We start from the raw sequence: 13,618 nt of genomic DNA on the forward strand, positions 1-13,618 counted from the left end.
GGAGTGGCTACTTTGTCCTTCCAAACACCGTCTGTTAATTTGCAAATGTCTTTTCCAGCCATGGCTGATCTGTTCAACAAGTCCTCCCGTCAATCCAATAACAGTTTAAAATCAATGTTCACGACAAAATTAATGTGCCTCATTCTTGGCAGGTGGGGCCTAGCACGACAGGTCTCCTTGATGCCACACTTAGTCAAATGTTGCCTTGATGATAAGGGCAGTCACCCTCAACTCACCTTTGGAATTTAGCTCTTTTGTCCATGTTTGGCCCAAGATTGTAATGAGATCTGGAGCAATATAGTCCTGGCAGAACACAAACTGAGCACTGATGAACAAGTTCCACTTGATGGCACTGTTGATGACACCTACTATCACTGAGCATAGACTGAAGGGATGGTAATTGGCACGATTCAATTTGTTCTGCTTTTTGTGGACAGGACATTCCTGGGCAATTTTCCACCTTGTAGGGTAGATACCAGTTTTGTAGCTATACCAGAACAGCTTGGCTAGAGTCACTATTAATTCTGGAGCATGAGACTTCAGCATTGCAGCCAGGGTAGTGTTGGGGTGCATAGCCATTGCTGTATCATGTGTGCTCACCTGTTTCTTGATAACACGTGGAGTGATGTTGGGGACCTCAGGAGGAGACAGAGATGGATCATCCACTTGTCACTTCCGGTTGAAGATGGTTGCAAACACTTCAGCCTTGGCTTTTGCATTGATGTCCTGGGCTCTTGCATTATTGATGATGGAGATGTTCATGAAGCTTCCTCCTCCTGTTATTTATTTAATTTATTTTATTTAGAGATACAGCACTGAAACAGGCCCTTCGGCCCACTGAGTCTGTGCCGACTAACAACTACCCACTTATACTAATCCTACACTAATCCCATATTCCTACCACATCCCCACCTTCCCTATATTCCCCTACCACCTACCTATACTGGGGGCAATTTACAATGGCCAATTTACCTACCAACCTGCAAGACTTTGGCTGTGGGAGGAAACCGGAGCACCCGGCGAAAACCCACGCGGTCACAGGGAGAACTTGCAAACTCCACACGGGCAGTACCCAGAATTGAACCCGGGTCTCTGGAGCTGTGAGTCTGCGGTGCTAACCACTGCGCAACTTAGTTGTTTAATTGTCCACCACTATTCAAGACTGCAGAGCTTTGATCTAATCATTTGGTTTTGGGATCATTTAACTGTCCGTAGCATGCTGCTTCTGCTGTTTGCCATGCATGTAGTCCTATTTGCTAGCTTCACCAAGTTGCATCTCATTTTTAGGTATGCCTAGTCTTCTACACTCATTTAAACCAGGGTTGATCTCCTGGCTTGATGGTAATGGTACAGTGTGGGATATGCCAGTCTATGAGGTTACAGATTGTGGTAGAATGCAATTCTGCTACTGCTCATTTAGTTCAGTGGTATGTCACACAACATGATTGAGGGGTCTACAATGTGAAGATGAAACTATCCACAAGGACTATGTGATAGGCACTTCTACCAATATTGTCGTGGATAGATGCATTTGTGCCAGGGACATTGGTGGGGATGAGGCCAAGTAGATTTTTCACCTCGTGCTAGTTCTCTCAGCACATGTTGCTAGCCCAGTCTGGCAGCTTTGTCCTTCAGGGCTTAGCCAGCTCAGTCAGTAATGGTGCTACTGAGCTACTCTTAGTGATACCTTGCCCAGAGTATACTTTGTGCTGTTCTTATCCTCAGTGCTTCTTCCAAGCTGTGGTCAACATGGAAGAGTACTGATTCATCAGATGAAGCAGGTTGTAATCAGCAGGAAGTTACCTTGCCCATGTTTGTCCTGGTGCCATGAGAATTCTTGGGGTCCAAAGTCAAAGTTGAGGACTCCCAAGACAAATTCCTCCTGACTGTATTACCATTATACTGCCACCTCTGTTGGTGGGACAGAACATAACCAGTGATGGTGATTGAGGAGTCTGGAACATTTGAGTGAAACATACGATTCTGGCCGGGATTTTTCCCTTGGCGGATGGGAGCTTTCCACCGACTGAAAAGTTGGTGGCAAACCCGCTTCCGCCTGGCCTGGGGATACGACCCGTATTTTGCGGTTCCCCGGCCTTTAATTATTCTGAGGCGGGACTTCCACCCGCTTGAGGCAGTAAGTCCCATCTAATGGAGCTGCCGGCCAGTCAGCGGGCCAGCAACTCTTAGTCCCAGCAGTGCCACCAGGAGCGGTAGCCACTGCTGGGACTGCAGTCCAGCTTCGAGACGATGATGTTGGGGAGCCCTGGAACCAAGGTAGGTTTTTATTGCCTCGCTGGGGGTGATCGGTCAGGCCCCGGCGAGGCAAGGATGGTTGATTGGGGGGAGGTGGGCATGTTGGGTGTTGGGGGAGGTTGGGGCAGCGGGAACTACTCTCTGTTGGGCACAGGGTGCCAGATCATGAGGGCCCCTCCTCAGGCCGTCAGAGTCGCCTGCTTTTGTCAGATGGCCTTTCTCAGATCTGGGCCGCCCGACCAGCCAAGAGTAAAATCCCTGTGGCGGCGAGTGGGGGCCCTTAAGTGGCCACTTAAGGGCCTTGATTGGCCTGGGGTGAGCGGGCCGTTTTCCACCGCTGCCCTGCGTAAGGTGGCAGCGGAGGCAAGAGCGGGTCGGGAAGGGCCCCTCTGAGCCTCCCACTCAATTTTACGCCCGTCCCCCCTGCCACCTTCCCACTCTCTATGGGGGGTGGGGGCATAAAATTCCTGCCTCTGAGCATGACTGTGTCGGGTTGTTGCTTCACTAGTCTTGGCTAAGGCTATATTGAAAATTTACTAGAATTATATCATTATCAGAAATCATAAGAGTGGTTACAGCACAGAAGGAGGTCCTTCAGCACGTCACATCCATGCTGGCTTTCTGCAAGTGTTTAGTTAGGGATTATGGAGAGAATAGTTATGAAAAGTTAGAAAAATTGAGACTTTTTAAACAGAGCAAGAAAGTTAAGATGTTTTCAAAATTAAATAATTTTGAGAGAGTAAATAGTGAAAGTGTATTCCCTGATTAAGAAATGAGCAACTGGAGTGCATAAACTTAGGATGTCACTCTGACAAAAGGGAAAGTTAGAAGAGTTTTCTTTATACAAAGGATTTTTGGAACATGGGATACTTTAACTACAAGTAGCTATGTGAGTCAAAAATAAACATCATTTAAAAGGAAATTGGATAATTATTTGAAATGACAGAATATAGAAAGATTACAGAGAAAGGCTGGGAAAATGGAATTAGAGTAAATAGCTCCCATAGAAGAACCAGTATAGGCTGTAATTTATGATTGTGATTACAAAGCAGTAGTTCAAAGACTATAAGCAATCACCTGAACTCTAATATTACTTTATAGCCTTGTAATTACACCAGGTATCCTCTGCCTTTTTATTTATGCACTACAAAGTTTGAGGTGGTGGTGTTGTGCTTTTATATATACCTGATTTGTTAACTTGAATAGTTCCAGACAGCTGCAGCACTTGTAGAGCATTTTGGATTTGTGTTTGAAAATTAATTACTTTTCAAAGCTTTTTTGAATTGTCCTATTAAAGAAAAGAAAGACTTGCATTTATATAGTGCCTTTCACAATCACCAGCCAATGATGTACTTTTTGAAGTGTAGTCACTGTTGTAATGTAGGAAACACGGCAGCCAATTTGCACACAGCAACACCCACAAACAGCAGTGTGATAACCAGATAATCTGTTTTTGTGATGTTGATTGAGGGATTAGTATTGGCCAGGAAACCAGGGATAACTCCCCTACTCTGCTACAAAATAGTTCCATGAGATCTTTTACATCCATCTGAATGGGCAGATGGGGCCTCAGTTTAAGAGCTTGTTTGAAAGAATGCACCTCTGACATTGCAGCATTCCCTCAGTATTGCACTGGAGTGTCAGCCCTGATCTTTGTGCTGATGCCCTGGAGTGGGACTTGAACCCAGACATTGTGATTCAGATGTGAGAGTGCTACCAACTGAGCCATGATTGTTGCTATTGAAGAATTAATTGTTTTAGTGTTATACTGTGAAACCTTGCAGTTCTCCACATCCTGGGGAAAGGTTTTCTCCAGATGCTTGAAAGAGAGCTTATTCTGATGACAGGATTTATTATCTTGCTGGTTTTGAGAGCTTTTGATGTAACTTAAAAAAAAAACTAGGTAGGTCTAAACTTGTATAACGTTCCTTTGCTCTGTTTATAACCTTCATCCCACCTCCCCTAAATCTTACTACATTGAACCAAAATGTATCCCAGGCTGTTATGTGAGGCAAGGGAGGAGATAGCAGGGGCTCTGACCCAAATTTCAAAACCTGGCTAGCCACAGGAGAGGTACCAGAGAACTGGACGGCAGCAAATATGGTACCATTATTCAAGGAGGATAGCAAGGATAAACCAGGTAATTACTGGCCAGTGAATCTAACATCAGTGGTAGGGAAATTATTGGAAAAAATTCTGAGGGACAGGGTTAATCTCCACTTGAAGAAGCAGGGATTAATCAGGGGTAGTCAGCATGGCTTTGATTACAGGACTAAAGCCTTAGATTATAGGACATAGAAACATCGAAAATAGGAGCAGGAGTAGGCCATTCGGCCCTTCGAACCTGCTCTGCCATTCATTATGATCATGGTTGATCATCTAACTCACTAACCGGTTCCCGCTTTCCCCCCATACCCTTTGATCCCTTTAGACCCAAGAGCTATATCTAACCCCTTCTTGAAAACATACAATGTTTTGGCCTCAACTGCTTTCTGTGGTAGCGAATTCCACAGGCTCACCACTCTCTGGGTGAAGTAATTTCTCCTCATCTCAGTCCCGAAATGTTTACCCCGTATTCTTGGACTATGACCCCTGGTTCTGGGCTCCCCCACCATCGGGAACATCCTTCCTGCATCTACTCTATCAAGTCCTGTTAGAATTTTATAGGTTTCTATGAGATCCCTCCTCACTCTTCTGAACTCCAGCGAATATAATCCTAACCAACTCAATCTCTCCTCATACGTCAGTCCCGCCATCCCAAAAATCAGTCTGGTAAACCTTCACTGCACTCCCTCTATAGCAAGAACATCCTTTTTCAGATAAGGAGACCAAAACTGCACACAACATTCCAGGTGTGGCCAGACCAAGGCCTGTATAATTGCAGCAAGACATCCTGTACTCGAATCCTCTCGCTATGAAGGCTAACATACCATTTTCCTTTTTTACCGCCTGTTGCACCTGCATGCTTACCTTCAGCGACTGGTGTACGAGAACAGCCAGGTCTCGCTGCATATTCCCATCTCTCAGTTTATAGTCGTTCAGATGATAATCTGCCTTCCTGTTTTTGCTACCAAAGTGGATAACCTCTCATTTATCCACATTTTTGCTGCATCTGCCATGCATTAGCCCACTCACTCAACTTGTCCAAATCACCCTGAAGCGCCTCTGCATCCTCCTCACAACTCACCCTCCCACCCAGTTTTGTGTCATCTGCAAGTTTGGAGGTATTACCCTCATCTAAATCATTAATATATATTGTGAATAGCTGGGGTCCTAGCACCGATCCCTGCAGTACCCCACTAGTCACTGTCTGCCATTCGGAAAAAGACCCAACTCTTTCCTGTCTGGCAACCAATTTTCTATCCATCGCAATACACTACCACGCCCCCCCCCCACCCCCCCCCCCCCACAACCTCCCCCAGTCCCATGCGCTTTAATTTTACACGCTAATCACTTATGTGGGACTTTGTCGAAAGTCTTCTGAAAGTCCAAATAAACCACATCCACTGGCTCCCCCTCATCAACTCTACTCGTTACATCCTCGAAGAAGTCTAGTAGTTTTGTCAAGCATGATTTCCCTTTCATAAATCCATGCTGACTCTGTCCGATTCTACCACTGTTCTCCAAGTGCTCTGCTATAACATCTTTGATAATGGACTCTAGAATTTTCTCCACGACTGACGTTGGGCTGACGGGTCTATAATTCCCTGTTTTCTCTCTACCTCCCTTTTTAAATAGTGGGGTTACATTAGCTACCCTCCAATCTGTAGGAACTGTTCCAGAGTCTATAGAATCTTGGAAGATGACCACCAATACATCCACTCTTTCTAGGGTCACTTACTTAAGTACTCTAGGATGTAGATTATCAGCCCCTGGGGATTTATCAGCCTTCAATCCCATCAATTTCATCGATATAGATGGGCTGGTAAGATGGGCGGAGCAGCGGCAAATGGAATTTAATCCTGAGAAGTGAGGTGATGCATTTTGGGAGGACTAACAAGGCAAGGGAATATACAATGGGTGGTGGGACCCTAGGAGGTACAGAGGGTCAGAGGGACCTTGGTGTACTTGTCCATAGATCACTGAAGGCAGCAGCACAGGTAGATAAGGTGGTTAGGAAGGCATATGGGATACTTGCCTTTATTAGCCGAGGCATGGAATATAAGAGCAGGGAGGTTATGATGGAGCTGTATAAAACACTAGTAAGGCCACAGCTTCAGTACTGTGTACAGTTCTGGTCACCACACTATAGGAAGGATGTGATTGCACTGGAGAGGGTGCAGAGGAGATTCACCAGGATGTTGCCTGGGCTGGAGCATTTCAGCTATGAAGGGCTGAATTTTACGCCACCCCAGCGGGTGGGATGGTGGCGTGGGGGCGGTGTAAAATTGAACGGGAGGCTACGGGATCCCTACCTGCCCCGCTTCTGTCTCCGGCCAGGTTAACAGCATCGGGTGGGGGGTGGGAAACGGCCCGCTCACCCGAGGCCTATCAAGACCCTTAAGTGCCGGATTGAGGGACGCCACCCCCCACCCCCCAAACGACCACTCCAGCTTCACCAACGAAGGACTGATCCCCCTGTTGAGGCATGACCCTACTTACCTTCCCTCCTGGGTCGATGGCTTCGACTGGGCTGCACCCTCAAGTGGGTGGAAGTCCCGCCTCGGGATAATTCAAGCCCACGGACCCGTAAAATGCGGGACGGATCCCCAGGGTCGGCGGAAGAGGGTTCGCCACCAACTTTCGCGTGAGTGGTGAATTCCCGTCTGCTTAAGGTAAAATCCAGCCCAAAGAGAGATTGGATAGACTCGGGTGGTTTTCCTTGGAGCAGAGAAGGCTGAGTGGGGACCTGATTGAGATGTTCAAAATTTTGAGGGGCATTGATAGGATGGGGCGGCGCAGTGGTTAGCACCGCAGCCTCACAGCTCCAGCAACCCGGGTTCAATTCTGGGTACTGCTTGTGTGGACTTTGCAAGTTCTCCCTGTGTCTGCGTGTGTTTTCTCCGGGTGCTCCTGTTTCCTCCCACAGCTAAAAGACTTGCAGGGTGGTAGGTAAATTGGCCATTATAAATTGCCCCTAGTATAGGTAAGTGGTAGGGAAATATAGGGACAGGTGGGGATGTGGTAGGAATATGGGATTAGTTTAGGATTAGTATAAAAATGGGTGGTTGATGGTCGGCACAGACTCGGTGGGCCGAAGAGCCTGTTTCAGTGCTGTATCTCTAAAAACTAAAAAAAAAGATAGGAATAAACTTTTTCCCTTAGCAGAGGGGTCAATAACCAGGGTCAATAACCAGATTTAAAGTAAGGGGCAGGAGTTTTAGAGGGGATTTGAGGAAAAATGTTTTCACCCAGAGGGTGGTTGGAATCTGGAACACACTGCTTGAAGGGGTGGTAGAGGCAGGAACATTCACAACATTTAAGAAGTATTTCGATGAGCACTTGAAACACCATAGCATACAAGGCTATGGGCCAAGTGCTGGAAAATGGGATTAGAATAGATAGGTGCTTGATGGCCGGCACAAACACGATGGGCCGAAGGGCCTGTTTCTGTGCTGTATAACTGTGTGACTCTTTGACCAGGATCACCTGCATTTCACTGATCTAGCAATGGAAATGATGTAATCTGTAACTTTTGAATTCTGTTTAAAATCTGATCATTTGCTGTGCAGAGGTACATAATAAGTTCATGATCAGGAAATAAAGCCCAGATTTTAACTCCTAAGTGGGAGTTAAGCAGGCAGTAGCCTGACTGCTCCTCCTCACATGGTTAGTGTGGTGAAACAGCAACAACAAGCAGTCCTCTGTTAAAATAGCAGGGGGTTCCCAATGATGTCATCGGAGTCCATTCACCTCGCTGGTTTCTGGCAGGTGACCCTCTTGCCTCCTCAGAAAGGCAGGTTAAAATGAAAGCCTGAAGATTTTGTTTTATTCATTCATGGGATATGCCCATCGCTGGCTTGGCCAGCATTTATTGCCCAGTTTTAATTGCCCTTGAGAAGGTGGTTGTGAGCTGCCTTTTTGAACTGCTGCAGTCCTTGGACTGTAGGTATACCCACAGTGCTGTTAGGAAGGGAGTTCCAGGATTTTGACCCAGCGACAGTGAAAAAGCAGAGATATAGTTCCAAGTCAGGATGGTGTGTGACTTGGAGTGGAACTTGCAAATGGTGGTGCTCCCATACATCTGCTGCCCTTGTCCTTCGAGGTGGTAGAGGTTGTGGGTTTGGAAGGTGCTGCTGAAGGAGTCTTGGTGAGTTGCTGCAGTGCATCTTGTAGATGGTACACGCTGCCACTGTGCATCGGTGGTGAAGGGAGTGAATGTTGGAGGTGGTGGATGGGGTGCCAATCAAGCGGGCTGCTTTGTCCTGGGTGGTGTCAAGCTTCTTGAATGTTTATGGAGCTGTACCCATCCATGCAAGTGGCGAGTATTCCATCACCCTCCTGACTTGTGCCCCATAGATGGCGGACAGGCATTGGGGAGCCAGGAGGTGAGTTACTCACTGCAGGATTCACAACCTCTGACCTGCTCTTGTAGCCATGGTATTTGCTGGGGCCATTGACGGTTGAGTCCTGCATGTGATTTTAACTGCCTGGCTGGGAGGACAGGTTTAAAATTGTCGCTATTATTTTTCTTTTTACTGTTAAGCCATACATAATAAAACTCAAGTTAATAGATCTGAACTGCTATTTCCAGATTCTCCCAGATGAAAAGTGCTCACTAATATGCATCCAACTGATGTGCACAGATATTTAATTGTTTATAGAATCATCGAATGATTACAGCACAGAAGGGGGCCATTCAGCCAGTTGTGTCCATGCCAGCTCTCTGCAAGAGCAACTCAACTAGTCCCACTCCCCCACTCTTTCCCTGTAGCCCTGCAATTTTTTTCTTTTCAGGTGCTTATCCAATTCTGTTTTGAATGCCACGATTGTATCTGTCTGCACTCCTTTCGCAGCGCATTCCAGACCCTAACAAGGAAAAGGAATTGTACAGCTGCTCAGGATGAAAGAGTTCACATTTTATGCAGATTGTGTGTCTGTGTGTGTGCGTCTGTGAATTTTACCTGTAAAGAGGTATAACCTGACTGAAATCATCTCAGCTGATTCAACTGTTCTTCATTTCTTTGCTCCATATTAATCCTGGTACTACATTCAGAAAAACCTTTATTCCGCTCCATTTTCAAATACTGCCTGACATCTAGGCATGTTAAGTAGGCAGTTAAATCAGATACTGTACAGTAGGTTAGTTTGCTTCAAAAAGACAATCTAATTACCACTGGTATGTATTTCGACTGTATTGCACTAATGACCAAAGACTTGGTTGTTATTTTGTCTTTCAGGCTGAAATTGTCAAGAGACTAAATGCCATTTGTGCCCAAGTCATTCCTTTCCTGTCTCAGGAGGTAAGCTCTCCTTAATATTACATATTTATGATATTGGTAGTGTGGATGGTACTTGGCTTTCTTTCTGAGGAATATTTTGTTTTTTCGAGGCACTTTCCTTGTTTAGTTCAGGGGCACAGAAGAGATACAAGGAATAGACTTCCAAATGGAGGTCAGTTCCCACTACTCACATAAAACTTTAAAAAAAAAAATCACACTGCTTTGGATATACCAGAAGGAACTCAAGACTCTTGCATGTATGTTGAGCTGTTTTTAGACAAATATAGGTGTGAAATCAAATTCATTTTAGATCATCTGTTGTTTTCAACATTGTAATTTTATGAGTAAAAGGAGACTATTTGGTCTACATAAACTGTGTACAGTTTACAGATATATAATCATGCATGTATTTTTCTTCACCTTTCCTCTTCTGAAAATGGTAATTCTTGCTGGAATGGATGTTGATAACTTTCCTAATTGTGCATGGTTTATATATAAGCATAGACAGTGAGATTCTGTGGACAATTTGCACACTGTTATAGCTGAACCCAGTCTTCCCCTTGCTGCCTATGTTGTGACCAATTGAAATATACTTGGAAATTAAAATGCTTGCCTTCATTCATAGAAAAAATATCTAGCAGGAATTCGGTTGAGTGAGCTTGCTGCATAGGTGAGGGATTCTGCTTATGCTTGGCCACTCTGTACCAAAGATACAAAATTGCAAAAACATTATATGTTGTGATTGCCTATGTAGATTATGAAGAAATGGGCCTGATTTTAACTCCCTCAAAACCCATTCACTTACACAGAGTTAAAGGGTGCTAAATGAATGAAGTATATAATCTGAATCATAAAGTAAAGATAGCACATATTATTATAAAGCTTTCATCTGAAATGTGGTTGTTCCCTCTCATGGTTACATTCTTTCATTATATCTTCCCCCTAGATCTTAATGTACTTGCTAAGTATGAGGGTACTTGGTGTACATTCAGTGGGTGCCTTAGCAGTTTGATGTCTTTTTGTGCTGTTCAGTGTCGCTGGGAGTGATGTAAAACTTGAATTTTATGTTCAAGCTCCATGTTCATATACCTGCATATAGTATACTTCTTTAAATTGTAAAGGCTAGTGAATATCTTTTGTGAGGGTGGTATAATACACTGGAACCTCCAAGTATAAGTCTTTGTAGGTTTACAAAAAGCACATTACTGAGAAGGTATCTATTAGGATTCTGCAAAAAAAGTGTTATATTTGAGTATCATGACTCCAGGATATATTTAGGTGTCAGGCAAATTTTATAATGTTTCAGAAAAATTTACTTACACCATGATTTTCATAAAGTTATATTGTATTACTTATTTGCATTTGCTGAGTTTTTCAGATAGCTGTATATACAGATTTTTATTTCTCTTAATAGGTCCATTTTTGTTTACCTAAAGATACAATGACAATTTGATAATTGCATAACTAACTGATTTATAGTTTCTCTTTTTTATATTTGAAAAGGACTGATTAAGGTTTTATGTTGCTATAAACCTTTAGAGAAGGGATTGGATTGAGCAGTTAAATATGCTCTGTGAATATTACATACCGCACTGACCAATGAGGTTTTTCGCTCTTAGGTTTAAGAAGGACGTAATTCTACAGAATGCAAATGAAACTGACATTATTTGCTTTCTGAAATTCACTTTCAGCACCAACAGCAAGTGGTGCAGGCAGTGGAGCGGGCCAAGCAAGTGACCATGGCTGAGCTAAACGCAATCATCGGGGTACGTGGTCTTCAAAGTCTGCCCCTTACAGTGTGTATACCCATTTTATTACTCTCCTTACCACTGCTCGAGCCAGTTTAACAATTAAGATGAGGGAGATCACATGTAAAGGGATCCATTATCTTTTCATTCTAATTTTAAGTTAAAGATACAGGCATAAATTATTGCTCAATTCAATCTAGCTATTGTTGTTGAATGTTGTGTGTCATAAATTTAAGTCCCAACCTATGTTAAGGAGAGAAAAATAAATGAACTATGAAGGATTAGGTGTGCAGTTACATTTTAAAAAAAAATGAATTGTCTTTAATTCCCGTGAACATTTAAAATATCATGAAATTAGTTGTGACGAATGTTCTGTGCTTTAGAAACATAATGTTCTTCAGGAATTCACTCTAGACAATTATGTGTTTCCCAAAAAGCCAGATAATAGTTTGGATTCTGATGATCAGCATAACTTCTTTGTAATTAATACAGTAAAATGGAAGTACAAAATATGAAGTTCTTACTTAAATTATAGTTATTCCTGGTATAATATGTGCACGTCTGGTAAGGTTTTAATCATTGCCATATATGTGTGTTTACGTTAACTATAAAAAAGAAATCTTGACTTCAAGTTATAACGACTTAAATTCTTCACTTTGGAATATTGATAGATATTCCTATTGCTGCAGATGCCAGAAGTAGACATGCTCCCTCTGGTAAAATGTACAGCTGACTGTCCACTGTTGCTTTCAACAGTAGAACATAACTTATTCCTATTTGTATCGTTGTTATAAATGTTCATGAATGATTTTAAACTTTTTAAAATTTATTGCACAGTCATTACATCAGACTTGCTTATCTCATGGTAATATTATAAGATCTTTCAATCTCTAGAGAAATTCAATTGATTAGGGATAATAGTGATTTCTTAAGGTGCTTAATGAGAATGTGCTACAATCTTCTGAAAAGGCTCTTAAAATGACCGATAAAGAAATAAAAAAAGTTATTTTTTTCAGGATATAAATGCATGGAGAGAGGAAATAATCATCATCCAGTTAAATATTATTGATGATTTTTAATCTTTCACTGATGTTCTAAAGCTCGGAAATATTATCTTAGTTTACACAATATGACATTTGATTGCATAGTCACTTTTGAGCACTTGCTTAATAAACCTTTTGAGATTTTAAGTGAGCAGTAATGTAAGGGACTTTGGCCTGAAATTCCTGGTCTCTGTAACTTTAGTAGGAAACCAGCCGAACCACTAGGAAATAGTTTACACCGTTTCGTTTAGGATTCTAGTGGTTTCTGAGCTAAGTTATGTCACCAGATTGGGAGAACCCCATGGAGTCAGAGTCTTTAATTTGGAGTTTTGGTAACAGTCATTGTTTTTTAAATTGGATTAAGGTTTTTATCCAACAGCGACTTTCTTAAGTAGCAATTTAAAAAAATATATATAATTTTACAAGGGGTGATTTAAAAAAAAGATAGAAGTATTGCATATATAATAGACTAAAATATTTTGATTTTTATTAATCCACTGAAGCATACATTTGCTTAAGCTAGAATGTACTATGAATAAGGTAGACCATTTTTCTTCCTCACTTTCACCCCTCTCCTAAAGTCCATCAATTAATATGGCTTTAACTACAACACAACTGTACTGTTAATCCTGCATCTTTTAATCTACACATGTATGACGTTGTCAGTGATACAGTCAGTCATACCAAAGGGCTAGTAATTCAGTCTTTGCTAAAATTACAATTTTATAAAATAATTTTATTGCAACTGTGTCTCCTTCATATATAACTGTGCAGCTGGTTCTAGCAATTATGTTTTATAAAATTTTATTTTAATTAACTTGCTATGTAGCATTTTATATTTTTCTGTTTTGTGTTGTCTGTGAAGTCGGTTTTTTTTTCTGTTTTGTTCAGTGTATCAAAAACACTTTGAAATGCTAATTATTCCATTTTGTTTGATTAAAATTCAAATTGCTGAGTGAAGATGTAGATAAGGGTCACTGAATAATCAATCTGAAGTGCAGGTAGTGCTTCATTTTTTTTTCTCTTTATAAAATAGGAAATTGAAACCTTCTGATTGGGGCTGATAGTGGCTTTAGACATGGCATGATTGTTAGTTGTTTTTTAATGGGCTACTTTAAGTGCTATTTGGAGCTTGGATGACCACATGGAAGATATTGGCAGTTAATTAGATGAAATAAAATAGAAAAGT

General features: G+C 42.3%; 1 protein-coding gene across 3 annotated transcripts in view; it reads left to right on the plus strand.

Moving 5' to 3' along the window:
- The window catches only part of LOC137369199 (transducin-like enhancer protein 4), a 208,273-nt gene that overhangs the window by 65,066 nt on the left and 129,589 nt on the right, over positions 1 to 13,618 (plus strand). For 2 of the 3 annotated variants that reach the window (XM_068030007.1, XM_068030008.1), the window contains exons 5-6: positions 9,597 to 9,659; positions 11,330 to 11,434. In XM_068030007.1, the coding sequence (XP_067886108.1) occupies positions 9,597 to 9,659; positions 11,330 to 11,434 (168 nt within the window). The remainder of the gene's footprint in view (positions 1 to 9,596; positions 9,660 to 11,329; positions 11,435 to 13,618) is intronic. The other variant, XM_068030009.1, reaches the window with a different exon arrangement.

The sequence above is a fragment of the Heterodontus francisci genome, chromosome 4, assembly GCF_036365525.1.
Source record: "Heterodontus francisci isolate sHetFra1 chromosome 4, sHetFra1.hap1, whole genome shotgun sequence".
Taxonomy (NCBI): domain Eukaryota; kingdom Metazoa; phylum Chordata; class Chondrichthyes; order Heterodontiformes; family Heterodontidae; genus Heterodontus; species Heterodontus francisci.